Here is a 20,003-nt window from a genome sequence, read left to right on the forward strand (position 1 = left end):
ACTGAGTTGCCTGAACACAAATACTTTAAAGGTGATTTTGAAAATATCTATACTCAGAACTCAGTGACGTGCTCGGACTCCTCCCGGAATGACCCACGGACTGTGCGTGTTTCACCTGTGACCCAGGTAGATGCTGCCGCTCTCTGGAAACCCTCCTCACTCCAGAAGTGCAGCACACAAAGGCACACACAGTAAGAGGAGCCCACAGCATGGGTTTTCAGACGCTTGTGCCTTTCGGTCCTTGGAATTGGTTGTTCTTCCTGGTGGCCCTCAAGTGTGGTGGAGCATCTTCTGATCTGAATGAATCCACAAATTCCTCTCCCCAGCATGAGCCTGATGTTCGGTTTGCTGCTGCCAGCTCTGAGCCAGCTGAGACGGTATCTGTTTTCGCACTGGATTACGACTATGTGCAAATTCCTTACGAGGTCACCCTCTGGATACTCCTAGCATCCCTTGCAAAAATAGGTAAGGCCCCAAACATCTACCTGGTTTTGGGAGTTGTTTTCCACGTGAGATAAGGTGTGTGAAAATGCCTTGTAGATGGTGAATTAAGTGGATTTTAACTCTTGTTGCTGTTACATAAAAAATTCTATTCCTGAGTCAAGGGAAAGTCATAACTGATTTTTGTCAAGCCGTTTAATACTTCAGGTTGTGTTTTGAAATTTAAGAACCTACTTCTGTGCTCTCGGTTCTTTTGATTTCCTCTCCTTTCAGGGTAACAACCATGTGACATTATTTGGCATCAAAAAATCTCAAGTTCTATGCTTTAAGAAATAGAGTAAAGTATGTCGAGCTTGGAATGACGCCCGCTGGAAATTTCAGGAACCATAGAATTATTCTTCTGTAAAATGTGCTTCTTTCATTCTCGGCCAAGGAACCATGGGCTTCATCAACGACGCGCATTGTTTATTCTTTAAAAGTGGCATGTGCTCCTTGAAAATTGACAGAAAGCAAGAAACAAGGCAACCAGAAGCAACTCGTATCACTCAGTGATGGGATATGGTGAGATAGAGATGGTATCTGTCAGTAAAATCTTTGTTTACACCTGAGTCAAATGGAACCAGTGAAGCACCCCTGGTTTCCTCTGTGACATAAAGTGGATTCAAGTTAATAGATGAAATTCTAACCAGGGTTCTTTGTGCCCAAACCAAAGTGATGGTTTCCACTCTGTGACCATTTAATTTCCAAGTTCACCCCCTTGTCTCCTTAGAAACAGCTTATTTCAGAGTGGGAAACTAATACGAATATCTTAATTGTCAAGCATAATGTCTCCTTTGCTTTAGTTATGAACTTTGTTATTTGAGTAGATAAGATTGCCTCATTGAAATAGACCCTATGAATCATGTTAGTGCTTGTTTATATGTTTCCTCTGGAACAGCTGTGAAATATGGGGTGAGCCATGAAATCGGGCGGTTAACTCCTTGGCATCAGGATACTGGGCTCTGTCTTTTCATCTAACTCCCTGCCCATGGATGTTGGGGGGCGCTGGCATATTCATTAGGTGCCCGTCATAACTGCTGTCCATTTTGAGCTCATAAGATGTGAAGACAGAATGAAATTCTTAGTTTGAAGAACTCTTGTGCGGTTTATCAAATGACTAAAGGACACAGAGGGTTGCACATTATTTCTGAGAAGGGCTCAAGTAAAAATGGGTTTCCGAAGAGATGGTATTCTCAGTTCAGAGCTAGGGGTCTAACACCTGTCATGCAACCGTGTGAATACTGAGAACGTTCAAGTTGGTCTTATGTGATCTTGAGTTTTCCTTTGTCAAAATGCCAGAGATTCTGACTCCACCCACTCCCTTCCTTTTCACAGTAATGGGTGAAGTTGGTCTGGAATCAGGAAACTAGCTGATTCCACTGACTAGCTCTGTCTTTCTTCATCTCAGTTCGTTCATCTGTGAAATTATTTCTGAGATCTCTTTTTGGTACAGATAAGAATTTTCTAATGGAAAAGAGGCTTCTATTCTATATCAGTGAACATCTCAAGGCGCAAAGTATATGTTTTATATTAGCATAAGACACAGATTTTCCTTTAGAGGTGTTGTGTGTGCCCAGACTACATCCACAAGTTCAGAGTCCTGTAAGGACGCTATTGTTCATAGAATCACTGTTTAAACGTTCTTGATTTTCATGTGGATGCAACTCAACGTACTTTAGAAAAAGAAAATAACTGAAGTAGGTTATCAGTTGGATCGTGGTTATTCAAGCACAATTTCATATTTACTGGCCTTTAAGAATTCAGATTATTTTTATATTGTACATGAAAAGAAGGTCAAATTTACTGAATATATACTGTGATGCAAGTACTGGTCTTGTAGCTTTATATATGGTAGCTTGTTCACCTGGGGCAAAAAAATAATAATAAAGACACAAAACTTGAACACTTAAGGAAACCATATCGCTTTTTTAGATTCTATATTATAAATCTTGAATCAAAATATAATTAATAATCGCTCGTATTCTTTTATTCCGTCATTTTATCAAGACACATTTCTTGAGCACCCAGCAAGGTGTAGGAATGATTGTGGTCCCCAGCCTCAAGGGGGAAGATGGGTGAATCTAGCACTGCCTAATAGGTGCTCCGATAGGGCCATCTTTGACTTTCAGGCTGGACTTTGTTATTCGTGGCCTTTTAAGTTTCAGGCCAGGGAACTAAAACCTCAAAGTGACTGACTCTATTGTCCATTATGGAAGGGGAGAAGAATTTTGAAATGCGAAATTCACATAGCATTTCCCTTAAAGGGCCCTGCTTACAGGTTAAACCCTCTTCCTGCTATCACTGTGTAGATGGAACCTGGCTTCAGGCAGGTGACATTGGATCCATTTCAGGAAACTAGATCCCTGGAAGCAGGGCCAGACTGGGGAGACACAGGGCCTGAGAAAATGACACTATGGGCTCTTCCGCCTACTTTACATATTTCAAAAGTTAAGTGTGGTTAAAATGAGCACTAACTGAAGAAGAAGGAGGAGAGAGGAGAAGAAGGAAGCTGTTATTAGGAAATGGACAGAGCAGGACCTTAGAAGGAGGCCTTAAGCTGGTCTTGAAGCCAGTGGGCTCTGTGGTTTGGAATAACGTCTCTTGATACTCCATTGTATTAACCTGCCTGCTGATGGTGGGTGGAACAGTTCAAAGCTGTGGTGAGGGAAACCCACGTGTTTTTGGATGGCTGAACCTAAAACTTCCTAAGGAGACATTCCATGGCCCCAACACCTATGGGAGGGAGCCTACATCCTTAGCCTTGAATTTCAGGCCCTCCATTGCTTGGTCAAAATCAGTACACTTCCAATAGCCGGGTCATGGAAACAACCTAAATGTCCATCAACAGAGGAATGGATAAAGAAGATGTGGTACATATATGCAATGGAATATTACTCAGCCATAAAAAGGAACGAAATCGAGTCATTTGTAGAGACGTGGATGGACCTAGAGTCTGTCATACAGAGTGAAGTACGTCAGAAAGAGAAAAACAAATATCATATATTAATGCATATGTGTGGAATCTGAAAAAAATGGTATAGATGATCTTATTTACAAAACAGAAATAGAGACACAGACATAGAGAAAAAATGTACGGATACCAAGGGGGAAGGGGGGTTGGGAGGAATTGGGAGATTGGGATTGATATATATACACTATTGTTATTATGTATAAAATAGATAACTAATGAGAACCTACTGTATAGTGCAGGGAGCTCTACTCAATGCTCTGTGGTGACCTACATGGGAAGGAAATCCAAAAAAAGAGGGGATATATGTATACGTATAACTGATTCACTTTGCTGTACAGCAGAAACTAACACAACATTGTAAAGCAACTATACTCCAATAAAATTTGTTTTTAAAAATCAGTACTCTTCCCAATTAAAATTTGCTCTGGCCAGATGAATCTCCTCAGAGAACGTCAAAAATATCTGGCTGGGCCATCCCTGTCTCTCCCTTCTTTCTCCTGGAGTTCTCCCCTCCTAAAATGCCTTCCCTCTGTTGTCCAGCTATGTAAGTCCCACTCATTCTCCAAAACCTGTTCAACTTCTCCTTCCCATGCAAGAGCTTCTCTGATGAACAGCTGACCTGTTCATTCATTCATTTATACACTTAAGAAAGATTCTTTTAGCAATTAGACATGCTGTTATGGACAAGACATCTTGCTAAGCGCTTTGGGGAGATATAAAGATGTGTGCCATCCTGCCTGAGTTGGAGGAGTTTAGAGATTAGTAGGGGAGAAAAGTCATGGACCAAAAATGGTAGAAAGGGATCGTTGTTGAACAGGTACAGGTAAAATGTTACAATAATTCAAAGGAGGACATATTATTTCCTTGGGAAGAGATTGGGAGAAGCTTAGCCTCAAGGACTGAGCAGAGGACCAAAATAGGGTGGAGAGAAGGACAATGCAAGCAACGATAATAATACGTAAAGACAAGAAAGGAGGCCTCCAGGATGAAAAGGCGTGAGCTTGGCTATAAGGTAGGATGCATGAAGACAGTGCAGGGTGTGTGGGATACGGACTCGGGGAGAGCCCCAGGTGGCCTGCTGTACCTGGATCTCTTGTCATATTTGTTGATATATTCAATATACACTTCTCTGTATACTTGTACATTATATTGGCTTTATCTTCTTATTCGTTAAGAACGTTTCTAAAATTTCATCAGTAGCTGGAATTGTAGAAAACATGTTTGGTCCCTCCCCCTCCCAGGACATACAGTGGGTTGTTCTCGTCACAGGGATGCTTAACAAATATTCTGTTTAAATTCCATGAGACGCATTGTGTGGAGTCTTAGGTGGGGAATTGAACAATCAGATAACGTGGTGTAGAATAGTCATCTGGTAGCAGGGTGTGGAATAGACCGGGAGGGGGAGGGAGAGGGAGGAAATCAGGAAGACACCGCAGTAAGTAGGATGAGAAGTGGGGCGGTCCTCAGTGAAGACAGTGGCTGCAGGAGTGGACAGAAGGAGACGGACTTCCGGGGCAGCTAGTGGGAGACGTAACTGATGAAACAGGTTGCCAATTGCACGAAGGGGCAAAGGTGACGGGGTCCCCACAGGAATGCGACTTGATTTCCTCTCAAGTGGCCGACTGGGTGGCAGTGTCATTGGTTAAATAAAGGAAACAAAATAAAGACTTTTCATTTGTATTCATTTGTTTGTGGTGGAGAAGGAAGTGAGGTGAGGTAAGTTTGGAAGAAGCTGGGGTTTACGTCACTGTGATAGACTCTTGCAGGAGCTTCAAAGGTGGGTTTTGCATGAGAGCAGAAGAGTTCCACCGCTCAGATCCCTCAGGATGGGGAAAACAGGAGGGCACGGCTGGCTGAGAAGATGCTGGAACATTCACTGAGCATGGAAAGCACTTCCTCACACCAAGCCACAGCCACACTTGCAGCTCCTGCTACAAATGGGTGCCGAGGCTGGGCCCGGAGATGCCGCCATCTGTGTGGCTTTGAAAGGCCTCTCGCACACCCCTCCCCTGGTGTCCTGGGGGCCAGAGCCGGGTTATTTGCCAACATCTAAACGTGGTTCTCCGCTCTCCGCAGGCTTCCACCTCTACCACCGGCTGCCGGGCCTCATGCCTGAGAGCTGCCTGCTCATCCTGGTTGGGGCCCTGGTGGGCGCCATCATCTTCGGCACCGACCACAAATCACCTCCGGTCATGGATTCGAGCATCTACTTCCTGTACCTCCTCCCGCCCATCGTCCTGGAGGGCGGGTACTTCATGCCCACCCGGCCCTTCTTCGAGAACATCGGATCCATCCTGTGGTGGGCAGGGCTGGGGGCCCTGATCAATGCCTTCGGCATTGGCCTCTCGCTCTACCTCGTCTGCCAGGTCCAGGCCTTTGGCCTGAGTGACGTCAACCTGCTTCAGAACCTGCTGTTCGGGAGCCTGATCTCGGCGGTGGACCCCGTGGCCGTGCTGGCCGTGTTCGAAGAGGCGCGGGTGAATCAGCAGCTGTACCTGATGATCTTTGGGGAGGCGCTCCTCAACGACGGCATCAGCGTGGTGAGATGCGGCCCCCCACCGTCCCCAGGGAGACTAGGGGCCTGGCGGGTGGAGAAGGCCAGGCAGGCCTGGGCCTCAGCAGGACAGAGATGGGCCAGGGCAGCGTGGCCTCAGGTCTGGCCACTGCCCTTGGGATCTGCACAGTGGCCATGCTTACTCACTACGCTGCTTGCCATCCACTGGCTTCTTTAAAGGAGAGAGGAAGTATGATTCTTTAGTGAATTCGGTGTTTCACGGAGCAAGCAGAAACTATGGCCAAAGGCTCTTCTGGGTTTAAGGCCCTTCTGGGCTTTCGCACTAGGACAAGCAGTACTTGTGTCTTATTTTCTCTCAGTCATGGGACCTCACCCTCCTTCCCTTTATATGCTTCCTTTTTAAGCTCTGTTTTAGATGATGAAGTTAAATAAAAGGTAGGGGTAGGGAGAGAGATGATGGAGGATTTGCACAAATGCATTGGCTTGTATATCAGTCTCAATTCCGTGACTCCCACGGAGAATGTGACGGAGCACCTTTGATTAGGAGTCCTTCCAGAGAGAGGCTGAGAAGCGTTTACAGGCCAGATCAGCGCAGAGCATTAAGGCCCAGAATGACTTTGGCTAGAGGTGCTGAACTATTCCTGATTGGCTGCCGCATTGCCCAGTTTCCTTACATTACTGCAAACCTTCACCAGGAGTTAGTCTATGTGATTTTATATAAATTTTGATGTACTTTTCTTATTCTTACATTTATATCACGTCACATAAGGAATACTAGAATGCATTTTCAGTGTAAAAGACTTAAATAGTACAGAATTATACAGCATAAAGCACAAAAGCCTCCGCCTGACCCTCTTCCCTCCGCCTTGGATCCAGTTAGCGTTTCTCTCCCCATTTTTATCATGGACACGTGCATATACGTACGCAGATACAGATGTATTGATATATCATTCTACATAAAGTGGGTGGCATTAAATCATACGTACTGCTTAGATGTAACAAATCTTGGACTTCTTTCTAGGTCTTTTCCACTGTTGCAGAGTATTTCATAGATTACGTTCATAAAGATTTATTTAACCAGTTCTTGATGGGTGAATATTCAGGTGATTGTCAAGTTTTCACTTTTAAAAACAGTGTTGCAATAAGTATTCTTGTTTCTGCATGCATCTCTTTTCGTACTTGTGAGTCTTTTTATAGGATATATTCTTGGAAGTGAAATTTTGGGGTTAAAAGTAGGTATACTTAAAAATTTGAGAGATGCTGCTATAATCACCTCCTCTTCATTCAAATGATGAAGGAGGGATTCCCACCAGAAGGTTATAGAGTGACACCGATGCTAAACAGATGAGACTAATGACAAGTGTGTTCGTCACCTATACTCACAGCCCGGGGTAGGAGACCACCGCACACCATGCCGGGCCACATGGGTGCTGCACCGGGGAACCGAGTGAGCTATCAGGGACTGCGGGAGGAACTAGTAGAAGGATGGGGTACCTCCTGGTTCCTAGGGGATGATGTGATTGACTTATTAGTTTTTATTTAACAAACTTTCATTTGGTACCTATTGTGTTCTGGGCACAGTGCTAACTGCTTGGGTGGCAATGATGATGAACGAGACGAGGTCCCCTGCTCTCTTTTGTGTAAATGTTTATTTTATATTGGAACATAGTTGATTAACAATGTTGTATTAGTTTCAGATGTACAGCAAAATGATTCAGTTATGTATATATACGTACCTATTCTTTTTCAAAGTCTTTTTTTTTTTTTTTTTTTGCTGCATTGAGTCTTTGTTGCTGCACGCGGGCTTTCTCTAGTTGCGGTGCATGGGCTTCTCGTTCCGGTGACTTCTCTTGTTGCGGAGCATGGGCTCTAGGCACGTGGGCCTCAGTAGTTGTGGCGTGCGGGCTCAGTAGTTGTAGCCTGCGGGCTCTAGAGCGCAGGCTCAGTAGTTGTGGCACACGAGTTTAGTTGCTCCGCGGCATGTGGAATCTTCCCAGACCAGGGCTCAAACCCGTGTCCCGTGCATTGGCAGGCGGATTCTTAACCACTGCACCAGCAGGGAAGCCCATCAAAGTCTTTTGAGTAATTCCACAGGCTGTCAGGGAAGTGATCCCCAGTACACGTGGATATACGAGTACCGTGCCTGGTCCCTTGATAAGGAGGGTAATTGGGCTGGGGGACCTTACCGTGGGGTCAGATTGCAGGAGGAACTTGCAGTAGAGCCATTCAGAACCCTTCTCACTTTACCAAATATATTAAACCTTAATTTTAGTTTTTATGTATACGGCTGCCAAGGTTTTCCAGAAATCTTTATGGGCTTGCATTTCCACACACGGTGTATTAAGTGCATATTTCCTTGTATCATTGTCAACAAGGGGCATTGCTTTCTTAATGTTTTCCCATCTAATGAGCAAAAAAGGATGACACATGTTTGCTATAATCTGCATGATGATACTAAGCACCTTTTCAAAGATTAGTGTTTCTCACGCTATGAATTGGAAGTTCACGTCCTTTCAGGGTTGCCAGACTTAAAAAAAAAATACAGGTTACCAGTTAAATTTGAATTTCCTATAAACAATGAGTAATTTTTTATCAGCATGTCCCAATTATTGTATGCAAATATCGCTTCTTGTCAATTTTTCTTTGAGACCAGTTGCTGTTTTTTTTCTTTTTTAATTGATTTGTAGACTCATTAAATTATCTAAACTTTAAGCTTTAGATAAACTTTAAATTAGCTAAACTTGAATGTTACATAAAAAGCAAACATTTTCTCCTATTCTGTCACTTAAATTTTTTTTTTTTTTTTTTTAATTTTTTTTAAGTCATGTATCTTCGATCTGTAAAAATTTTAAATATGTATGTAGTCAAACCGACTAACGTATTCTTTTATTGCCCTGGGTTTCACATTTTGTTTTCCAAGACTGTGCCTATAACCGAAGAACACGCACACACGTTTTGTTTTTTAATTTTTCTCCCTTTTACAATTAATTATTTAATTCACCTGGCACACAATTCTTTTAGTGTTGTTATTCATAATTTTCTTTATTTTTTCTTTTTAAATTTTAATTTATTTATTTTATTGAAGTACAGTTGATTTCCGTTGTGTTAATTTCTGCTGTACAGCAAAGTGACCTAGTAATACACATATATACATTGTCTTTAAAATTCTTTTCCATTATGGTTTATCCCAGGGTATTGAATGTCATTCCCTGTGCTGTGTATCAATAGTAGGACCTTGTTGTTCATCGTGGCACACAATGTTTTATCACGAGGACTTTATGCCAAAATGGATAGTACTGGGGGAAAAAGCATTTGAAAATAATCCAAGATATCCGGGGTGGATTCACCAAGTGGAGGAGACCCACACTTGAAGTCAGAAGCCAGGTTATTCATTCATAATGAGAATCTCTAACTATTGAGCGAGATACTAGGCTCATCAGACCTGCCTGTTCTTCCCTGCTGGGCGAGCATCTCAGAAAGCCAAGTTGTCTGCCGGTTGCCAGGGGAGCCTGGACTCCAGCCTGCCATCCCATTTACGTATCTCATTTCTCAGTGTGTGGCCCTCAAGCCACCTGCCTCAGAATCCCCCAGGTGGGCTTGGTGAGCACTCAGATGGCCAAAGAGCAATGACTCTCTGGGAATAGAGCCTGGGAATCTGTATTTTTAACCAGCACCTCAGAGGATGGCTGATGTTTGGGAACTACTTGTTCATGGCCTTTAGATGGTGAGAGCTGATATATCTTGATCTAAAACGATGCTACGTCTGGGAAAGGTCTGGGCTAGATTTGTCTCCACCCATTCTTTCTTCAGTTGCTTTCGTCCTTTGGGTTTTGTTACAGCGGAATAAGTCCCCTTGGCTGGGAACCAATTCCACCTCCTAAGGCACCCCTCTGAGCCACGATGCCTCCGTTTCACAGTTTATCCAGAGAGCATCTCATTTTACTCGTATCCAAGTTCTTTGGGGTCCCTTGCTGACTGTAACCCCACGAAAGCAATGCCCTTGAGGGTGCTCATCTGTGTCAACATCAAGGCCACCTCCTGGCAGCCCATTCTGAGATAATTATCCAAATTTCCCTTCCTAAATGGTTACGGAAATTTAGCAATGACGATATCACCTCACTTAATTTTCACAGACCAAAAAGCTCTTTCTTGATACAACCTACAAACATTGTTGCCGAGTTGCCGAGACATAGTCTTTGTTAATGACCCACGAAAACATGTGGCTCTGTTCCCTCTGTGGTGTTGCCTCTGAACTTGAGACTCACTTCAGCCTGAGTTTTCTCTAGACTTTACATCTAGAGCCAATCACAGCCTGGGGTTTCTTTGCTAACTGCATTTGTTTGGCTTTCCCAAAGTTTAATTGTTTCCACTTGGACTTTCTTTTTGAAATGATAATTTCCCAATAAAATTGTAATTCTCAGCTGACCAGAGTATTTGCTTGAGGGCACTGCTGTGACCTCCACGTGGTGAAGCTGCTGCGGTGCTGGCTGGCTCCGGGGTGGGGATGGAGGTGTCCACACGTCACTCGGGGTCACCCTGGGGTCACCCACAGCACAGTGATATTAAGTGTGTGCTGGGGCACTTCTGCGTCCCTGCGTGAAACTGGAGAAGCTCGGGGCCGGATTTAGAAAGCAGTTTGAGAGCAACTGGTATTTAATGCAGTGCAGTTGTCTTTTGAGCCAAGGGCCTTGGACTCACCCTTTCACTGAGGAGGGAGCCTTCCCGAGGGCAGCCGTCACAAGCGGGCTCTTTCAGCAGAAAGTCTGAGTCATCCAGAGAGAGACCTGTGATTAGTGGGTTACATGTGACAACTTTGCAGATCCTTGTCCCACGAAAAGAGCTGCCTCTCACTAAAGAGGAGATGCTCCAGAGGAGATGCAACCATCGAGAGAGCAATGAACCTGACCCTCCAGGTCTCTTGTCCACTTAATTCTCCCTCTCGCTGAATATTTTAGGTTATGACTCCAATCATGAGAACTTCCTTAATGGTGGGCAAAGAGAGAAGAGACAAAACCCCAGTAGCTTTCAAATAATAACTAGTATCCCCAGTTGAAATCTCATGGCCAGCATCATAGCAATAAGAGAGATGCAGCCGCTATACCCAGGCCCTGTATGGGGTCACTTGTACATTTATTATTTTATTAAATCCTTAGAGTTTACTGTGAGGCTGAATTAATAGTCACATTTCACAGATGAAGAAAATAAGGCAAAGGGAGTACAATAGATTACACAAGGGGATCCTGCCTGGCCATGACAGAGCGGACATGGGTGCCCACGTCTGTCTCTTCCCAATCTCTTTTCTTTTACTCTCACCTTTTGAATTTTCAACTCACGGAGCTGAGAGGAACAGGAGAGAACCAATCTGTTACCTCTGAGGAGACTGGGCTCATGTCCAGTTGGTAGGGAATCCAGTGCTTTCTCCAAAACAGGACTGGCTTGTTTGGCCAAGTCCAGTATGTGGCTCCGGGCGAGATTCTGGTCATCTCTGTGCCTAACTCCTGTAAAATTGGGGTGGTGGTATTACTTAGCTCGTAGGGTCACTGCAGAATTCCCATTAAGCTGTTAGAGTAGTGAGTGTTCAGCATGCAGTGAGAACCCCAGGCATCTTAGCTATTACTTTTCATCACACCAACTCAGGGACATGCATGGTGGTTGGCTCCCTCTTAATAAGCATTTGGTTTTTGGTTTTGGGGTTTTTTTTTTGCAGTACGCGGGCCTCTCACTGTTGTGGAGAGGAGCACAGGCTCCGGATGCACAGGCTCAGCGGCCATGGCTCATGGGCCCAGCTGCTCCGCGGCACGTGGGATCTTCCCGGACCGGGGCACGAACCCGCGTCTCCTGCATCGGCAGGCGGACTCTCCACCCCTGCGCCACCAGGGAAGCCCGAGCATTTGGTTTTAAACACGGCACTGCTTCATGTCTTGTAGGCAGATCGTTCTTATATTTGTGTTCCTCCCGGGTTTTCCTGCATCAATTTGCTGAGTAAGCAGCAAGGTGATGCCACCACGGTTTGTATCATCTTTTTGCCCCATGTCCCCTCCTCCACTTCACCTGGGAGGTGCCGGCATCCCCCACTGAGGTTGGAACCCAGGCAGCCTGGCTCCAGAGCATCTCTGCTCCTAACTCCTACTTCATGCTGGTTCTTCGCCCCTCCCTCTCTCCCCACCACTTTCTTTCCCTCCTTCCTCTGGTGATGTCTTCATTTCACATCTTGCTGCCACTGTAGTCCACTCTCTAGGCATAAGGTGGACGAGAGAGTGGTAGAGGGAGCTGCAGTGCAAAAGTTTCTGAGCAGGACCCTTGGGCTCGTCACACTGGCAGGCATTTTATCTGCTTTTTCTTCTTAGAGCTTTGTAACAACCTACTGTGGCAGGATTGCTGTCCCCGTTTTGTGAAGGAGCAGTGGTGCTTAAGAGCAGAGGACCCCCCTGTCCCCAGATGTCTATCCACTGAAAAAACTTGCACAACGTGAAAGTCGTGAGTTAAGTTGTCTGGGGCAAAATGTGGACCATAGCCTGGGAGACAGCCTCTCAGAGAGCTTGGATGCCCTTCTCCAAAGAGGTCAGAGGGGGGATCACATATATGTGATATTGGTGAAGGGGGTTCGTGGAGTCAAAGCGCACACTTTGGCAGAAGGTTGCCGCTAGTCACGAAGAGCAGATGTCACCGTTAATGATTTTAGTGTTTTTCTAGATATGAGAAGATGCAAGAAATTGGGCTCATAAAATCTTCTCCTGAAACTATCTACCTGGGGCACAGAGAGCCTCATTCCTGATCTCTGCCCTGAACTCCTTTCAGGGGGTGTTTGAGGTCAGCGACTGTAGAGGCCGTTGGTTTCATCCTTGTAGAACCCGCCGGCGAGCAACAATTTTCAGTTGGCACGTCTGTACTGGCCCTTCTTGGTCCTTTGAGCCTCTCAGGTGAATTACCAGATCTCCAGGTGCTTACGTTTCTTCATTGTTACTTTTATTATAAACACACAGACTGTCAAGGAAGTCATTTATTGAATATAATTTATTCTATGCAGCTCAGTATCCAAAAGATATAGTCCCACTGCTTTTCCCAGCCCACAATCAGTAACAGTTTCTTAGCATTGACCTTATACCTTTCATTCAATTTGCCCCTCTATTTATTATGTGTTCTTATTGCTGGCATTAGAGCCTGAATTTCCTGATCCCTTATTCTAGAATTCCTTTGACCTCTTCTCACTCCTCTTTGCATCCCTTTATCAGCCCAGCTTTGCTGACTAGTTCCTTGTCGACCCTCATGATTTTTCTCCTAAGGCCTCCCGCCATCATCGTAGGACCCAGCAGGGAGCTCTGCGCATCACAGATGCTGAGGCTGCCTAGGAAAGGCTGTGCCCTAGCTGTGCTGTGACCGCAGCCCTCCTCCTCTGATTCCCAAGAGTGACACTCCGCTTGAATTGGGATTTGTCAGGGAAGCTGCCAGCAAACCAGGGGGCTCCCCCTCTGACCAGCTCCCATCACGGAACTTTGGAATTGCTCCCTGAGACTAAAGGGTAGAGGTGGGATGCAACCACGGGTAGGCACGCAGGGAGAGAAGAGTCTCAGTGTCCTTCCTTGCCGCACCTTCATGGAGTCTGTGGACGCTGTCCTGGGCACTGTGCGCACGGAGATGAGCTGAGCGCCTCTGCCCATCACTCAGTGATGGGGGATGGTCATGGACCCTGCCGGTATGAGGATGCCATGGCGAGTTCAAACCAAGCTAGATGGCAGGGAACAGCTTGCCAGAGGAAGCTGCGTCTAATCCGGAAAAGACTTTTTAAAACGTTCATTTGAGGGTGAATTTTCCTCCAGGATTCTCCCTGGTTTATATTTTCCTACCTCAAAGAAGTCCTAGCTCCAGGAACATCCCATTCAAGAGGCAGTAAATTGTGCCCAAGAACATGGACAGTGAGGCCAAATGCCTTGGTTCTAGTCCTGGCTCCTTTACTAGTAAGCTGTGTGACTTCAGATGAGTGGCTTAACCTCTCTGGGCCTCAGTTTCCTTTCCTTTCCTTTCCTTTCCTTTCTCCAGTTCTGTAAACTGGAGATCAGGTTGTTTGAGGGTTAAAGTGAGTTGTTACAGGTAAGCATTTAAAACAGTGCCTGGCACAGGGTTCAGTACAAAGTGTTTCTAATATTATGATTTATAAGAAGAAATATATATTTGGGCTTTGTCCCCATCCAGGGCACAGAGCTCATTAAAACCCTTGAAATTTCCTAAGTGAAGAGAGCTGCCTTTTGTTATGCTAATGAGGCGAATTTTGGAAAGCCCCTAAGTAACCTAAGGAAGGGGCCTGGTTGCCAGTGGAATGGACTTTGTGAGTAGGGGGTTGGAGCTTTCAGTCTCCCTCCCTAAACCACCCACAATCCCCGCCTCCAGGAAAGGAGCTGGAGATTGAATTCGGTGACCCATGGCCAGTGATTTAATCAACCAACCGCAAGTAATGAGGCCTCCATAAAAACTCTAGGGGATTGGGTTTGGAGAATTTCCAGGTTGGTGGAGATTCGGGGAGGGTGGAGCTCCTGGAAAGGGCATGGAAGCGCCTCACCCCTGCCCCAGAACTTGCCCTTGGCCCAGAACTTGTCCTAAGCATCTCTCCCACCTGGCAGTTCCTTTTTCTTTTCTTAATTAAAAAAAAAAAAAGTTTTATTGGAGTCTAGTTGATTTACAATGTTGTGTTAGTTTCAGGTGTACAGCAAAGTGAATCAGTTCTACATGTACAGATAGGTCATTACAGAGTACTGAGTAGAGTTCCCTGTGCTCTACAGGAGGTCCTTATTAGTTGTCTATTTTACATACAGGAGTGTGCATCCCAGCCTCCCAATTTATCCTTCCGCCCCTTAACTCCTGGTAACCATAAATTTGTTTTCTACATCTCTGTAACTCTACTTCTGTTTTGTAGATAAGTTCATTGGTACCCTTTTTTCTAGATTCCACATATAAGCGATATCATTTGATCCCTTTGTAGTAAACCGGTCATCTAGTGAGTAAAATGTTTCTCTGAGTTCTGTGAGCCATTCTAGCAAATTAATCGAACCCAAGGTGGGGTTGTTGGAACCTCTCAACTATGGCAGGTGGGTTAGAAGCCCAGGTGACATCCTGGACCTGCGATGGGCATCTGAAGCCGGGGGAGAGGTTGTCCTGTGGGGCTGAGCCCTCAACCTGTGGAATCCGACCCTGTCTCCAAGTAGATGGTGTCAAATTGAGTTAATTGTTTGATGGTGTGAGAAAGAAGCACACACGTTGGAACCTGTGTCAGGGTCGGTGTGTTATTTATAGAAGTCTACCTCCATGAGTGCCTGAGAGCCACAGAGCCTTCCTTACAGCCTAAGCGATGCCCCATCTGTCTGGACTTGGCAGTCTCAGCTTTTCCGCGAGAAGCGCTGCACACAGACCTGAACAGACTCTCTCTGGGGGAGTGTCGGGCGATGTTTTTCTTGGCCTCTTTTTATCTCCTTATTTACCTTCAATTTTTGCATGTTCCTAGGAAAGGAGGAGAGAGGCTGCAGATACCTTTACAAGTAGACAGTTTCCTCTGGCCAAGAATGTGGGTATATACAAGGGAGGCGTGAACCCAACAAGTGTGGTCTTGAGCAAATGACTCCATCCTTTTGTGCCTCCGCTTCCTCATGTGTAAAATGGGAATGTTTAGTCTGACCCCAGAGGGTGTTTCTGTGGAGGCTGTGAAATCAGACACACAGACGCCGGCACCTGGTAGGTGAAGAATCAGAGTCCCGTTGCCCTTCCCGGTTTCGAGGGGAGGTTCCACGCAAGATGGACCATCTGGTTGGTGTCTGTCGGCCTGGAAATGGGGATCAGGCCTCAACCCCAGATGGACACTAGGCGCGCCACCCTCCTAGCACCAACAGGGAAGCGCCCACCCGGCCCAGGGCCCAGGCATCTTCCTTCTGGCCTGACTCTCATCAAAGCCGCTGGAGGTCTGCCTGGTGAGCTTCCCCTCAGATCACAGCTGCCATTGATCATCAGTTACGGTACTGGCCGTGGAGCCCGCGGGGGTGTGTGTGATGCAACACATACTTGGACCAGGTTGGGCAGTGGGAGGGGCTGGGAGAAATGAAGGGCAGAGGGCAGCCCAGGGTTGGCCCCAGCAAACAAGGATGTTCGGGGGGGTCAGATGTTCACCAACAGAGAAGCCAAATTTGACTCCTAAGCTTTCCCAGCTGGGAGACACCTTTACATTCCCGTGCCTGGGGTTTCAGCTGTAGGCTCTTGTTAACCAGAAGCCTGAAAGATCTGCTCCTTGGGCCCGTATAAATAATTCAGAGATGCGCTCAGGCCGTCGCAGAGGGACACTTCAACCATAGGTCACTGGAATTCCTCAAATCTGTTTCAGAAACACTGGTTTGGTTTGTTGTCTTCTGGTTGAAGAAACAGATGAATTGAAGTCTGAGGGGTACAAGTGAGTTTTCCAGCAGCCTGAGCTGTGAGCCCCTGGTGGGTGGTTAGAACTAACTCCAGTTTGCAAGGGCAACAAGAAGAACTGATCCTCGCTGGTTACCAAGGTGTCCTTCCTTTGTCAGGAGGTAGGGTTGAGCAGCTATGGAAATGGATTTGGAAAAGAAACACTTCTCGGTAGAAAAGCAAACTCTAAACCGGGGACTCCAGACAGCCAAGAGAGTTTCCGAGTTCAGTGGTTTTCAAGAGACTCTCCCACCCCAAAGAGCACGCCTGCATGCGTCCTCAAGGGTGTGTCAGGTGTGTCAGGCTTTGGTGTGGAAAAAAATCTGCTCAGGGTCATGTGAGCAGTGCCACGAGCTGGCCGTTTGGAAGAGGTGGTGAGCAGCTAGTCTGTTCCCCCGTGGCTTCCTCGATGATTACGTAAAACGAACAGTCTCTGGCAGAACCTGTCCTGCGGCGGGCTCTGTCACATCACATCCAGGTGATGGGTCAGAGACGGAGCCGTTGGTTCTGTCCCCAGGCTGTGGTTTGCCCCAGTTTCCTCCTACTCACCTGGGATCACGTAAGCGAGCATTACAGTAGCAGCACGGGAGAAAACGGAGAGCTCACGAAATCCAACTACTTTATTTCAAAGTTTAGCCCTGTTTGATGGAGACAGAGTTCCCTTGAGTCTGAATCTTTCATTTATTCATTCGTCATTCATTCATTCATGAAAAAAAATGACTGAGCAGTACTTTTTCTCAGAAACTGCTCCTTCTGTAACAGAGAAGGGCCAAATCTGACTCCATGTTGGCTCTGATTTTTTAACTTTAATCTTTGCTTTCTGCTGCTTTTGTTCACTAAAAGGACACTGTCTATACACAATGGCCTGCCTCGGGGAACCCCGCCCCTCTGCCTGAAGGTTAAACCAAAGTGCCTTTGTTCAGGGAAGCATCCGGACCCTGTCCACCTGCGAATGGCTGCAAGAAAGAAGAAATGAACACATCCCCTCCCCGAGGTTGGCCATTCCAGGGGGTATTTGCAAATCTTATGGCCTTTTTACTCTACTTCCTCATCTCCTCCCTCTCTCTGTGCTATAAAAGAAACTGGCATCCAAACCGTGAAAAGATGGATATTTTGAGACACTAGTCTGCCATCTTCTCAGTCTGCCCAGCACCTCATCTCCAGTTTATTAGCCTGTCGTGCGCCCAGCAGAGCAAACTTGGACTCGGTAACATTTCCACTGTGCCAGACTGACCCTCTCAGAAGAAGCAAATCACTGAGCTAGTCTTCAGTGAATTGACATCTACTGGTCACAACTGATGTTCGCTTTTATAGTTTAAAAAGTTTGGAGGTTAAACAGCCTTAAAATGTCTTTTCCTGTCCTGCAGGTGTACTAGCACCAGATGGTGAAAGTCAGTCCTCTGGGCGTTTGCATGGAGGTGATGGGAGGGGAAGATCGCTCAGACTCAGAGGGGCCAGGCTGGGCGGTTCCTTGAAGAGGTCATGGCTGAGGAACAGGGGTGGGTGTGGGTGTATGATTGCTATTAGCTCTGAACTGCTAAGTTGCATTTACCTACAGGCCACTGAAAAGAAATTTGACATAGTTTTAGAGATAGAAGTCTAGAGCCTGGGGGAAAGATTGGAGGGAGATATGTAGGAGCCCTTGGCAGGTAGGTGGGAATAGCAGCTATGAAATACGGCCTGTCCTCTCCCCTGCTGTTCTTCAGGCTGAGGAGAATGTTCAGACTTTTTAAATTGAAAAGAATTTCCATAAAGAAACATCTTTGCTGCGCCCTAAATCAATAAAATCCAACTGCTTACTTCTCTTTGGTAAATTTTCTGACCTCCGCTTAGGTCATCTTCCTGGCCTTTCTGAGATTATAAGCAGCTAATGATCAAGGATGTCAGTCCTAAGAGAGTCGGGAGATCCCATGTTTAATCTCCTGTCCTGAGTTTCAGATCTTTTTTCCCTTCCTTTAAGGAGTGAAGTATAAAAGCTTTCTGTCCCTTTTTTTAAGCTTTTTTTTAAAAATTGAAGCATAGTTGATTAACAACGTTGTGTTAGTTTCGGGTGTACAGCAGTGATTCAGTTATATATATACTTTTCCAGATTCTTTTCCCATATACAAAATGTTGAGTATAGTTTCCTGCTATGAAGTAAGTCCCTGTCGGTTGTCTATTTTATACACAGTAGTATGTATATGTTAATCCCAAACTTCTAATTTTTCTCTCCACCCCCCTTCCCCTTCGGTAACCAGAACTTTGTTTTCTATGTCTGTGGGTCTGTTTCTGTTTGGCAAATAAGTTCATTTGTATCATTTTTTTTTCAGATTCCAAATATAAGTGGTATCATATGCTATTTGTCTTTTTCTGGCTCTATCATTCTGGAGACTGCTACGTAACTGCTGGGTTTCTTATTTCTTAGTTAATTTCCTTTAATAGTCAAAGAAAGTGGTTGCCAAGGAACTGCTCTATGACAACTTATCGTGCCAGTGCCCTTTCATACAAAATGGAAACTTAACGGGATTCATTATTTAATTTCCTGTGTCAGGCTGATGAATACAATTTGTGTGTGTGTGTGTGTTATTCTCTGTACCTTTCCAGCATCTGATGTACAGTGAAGATCATTTCTGCTGTGCGGTGCTGTGACTCTGAACTTACAATGTTTTTTTTTTTAATAGATCGTTATTGGAGTCTAATTGCTTCACAATACTGTGTTAGTTTCTGTGGCAGAACAAAGCGAATCAGCCACATGCAGACACCAATGCTTTTTTACAGGTGTAGAGTCAGTACTTAGTTAGGCTGTTTTTTTAAGGAACTGGGTTTATGGCAAGCTCAAGCAATAATGAGTAATTTAAAAGATACACAAGACAATCAGGAAGATATAGATCTTCTATTAGTCCACTAAGGCTGCCATAACAAAATACCACAAGCTGGGTGTCTTCAACAACAGAAATGTGTTTTCTCACAGTTCTGGAGGCTGGAGCCTTTCTTCCTGGCTTGTGGCCAATCACTTGCTTTGTCCTCACAGTGGCCTTTGCTCTGTGTGCACTTGTGGTGTCTCCTCCTTTTCCTTGTAAAGACACCAGTCCTATTGGATTAATGGCCCCACCCTTAAGACCTCATTTTAACTTAATCACCTCTTTACAGACCCTATTTCCAAATCCAGTAACATTCTGCAATTACGACTTTATGAATTTTCTTTTATAATTTAAAAAATTATTTATTTATTTATTTTTGACTGTGTTGGGTCTTCGTTGCTGCGCGCGGGCTTTCCCTAGTTGCGACGATCAGGGGCTACTCTTCGTTGTGGTGTGCTGGCTTCTCACTGCAGTGGCTTCTCTTGTTGTGAAGCACGGTCTCTAGGGGCGCGGGCTTCCGTAGTTGTGGCGCGTGGGCTCAGTAGTTGTGGCTCAAGGGCTCTAGAGCGCAGGCTCAGTAGTTGTGGCGCATGGGCTCAGTTGCTCCACTGCATGACCAGGGCTCGAACCCGTGTCCCCTGCATTGGCAGGCGGATTCTTAACCACTGAGCCATCAGGGAAGCCCAAGACTTCAACATATGAATTTTGAGGGACATAATTCATCCCATAGAAGACCCCACAGTAACCCAGGAATAGGAAGTTCTTTATG

At 45.6% G+C, this 20,003-nt stretch overlaps 1 protein-coding gene across 1 annotated transcript in view; it reads left to right on the plus strand.

Annotated features, from left to right (window-relative positions):
- The first annotated feature begins 209 nt into the window (after positions 1-209).
- Positions 210-20,003, plus strand: part of SLC9A4 (solute carrier family 9 member A4) — a 57,596-nt gene continuing 37,802 nt past the window's right edge. Inside the window, exons 1-2 of the mRNA XM_024743975.1 lie at positions 210-465; positions 5,528-5,991. Of these exons, the coding sequence (XP_024599743.1) occupies positions 210-465; positions 5,528-5,991 (720 nt within the window). The remainder of the gene's footprint in view (positions 466-5,527; positions 5,992-20,003) is intronic.

This window comes from Neophocaena asiaeorientalis, unplaced genomic scaffold, assembly GCF_003031525.2.
Source record: "Neophocaena asiaeorientalis asiaeorientalis breed wild unplaced genomic scaffold, Neophocaena_asiaeorientalis_V1.1 scaffold114, whole genome shotgun sequence".
In the NCBI taxonomy this organism is placed as follows: domain Eukaryota; kingdom Metazoa; phylum Chordata; class Mammalia; order Artiodactyla; family Phocoenidae; genus Neophocaena; species Neophocaena asiaeorientalis.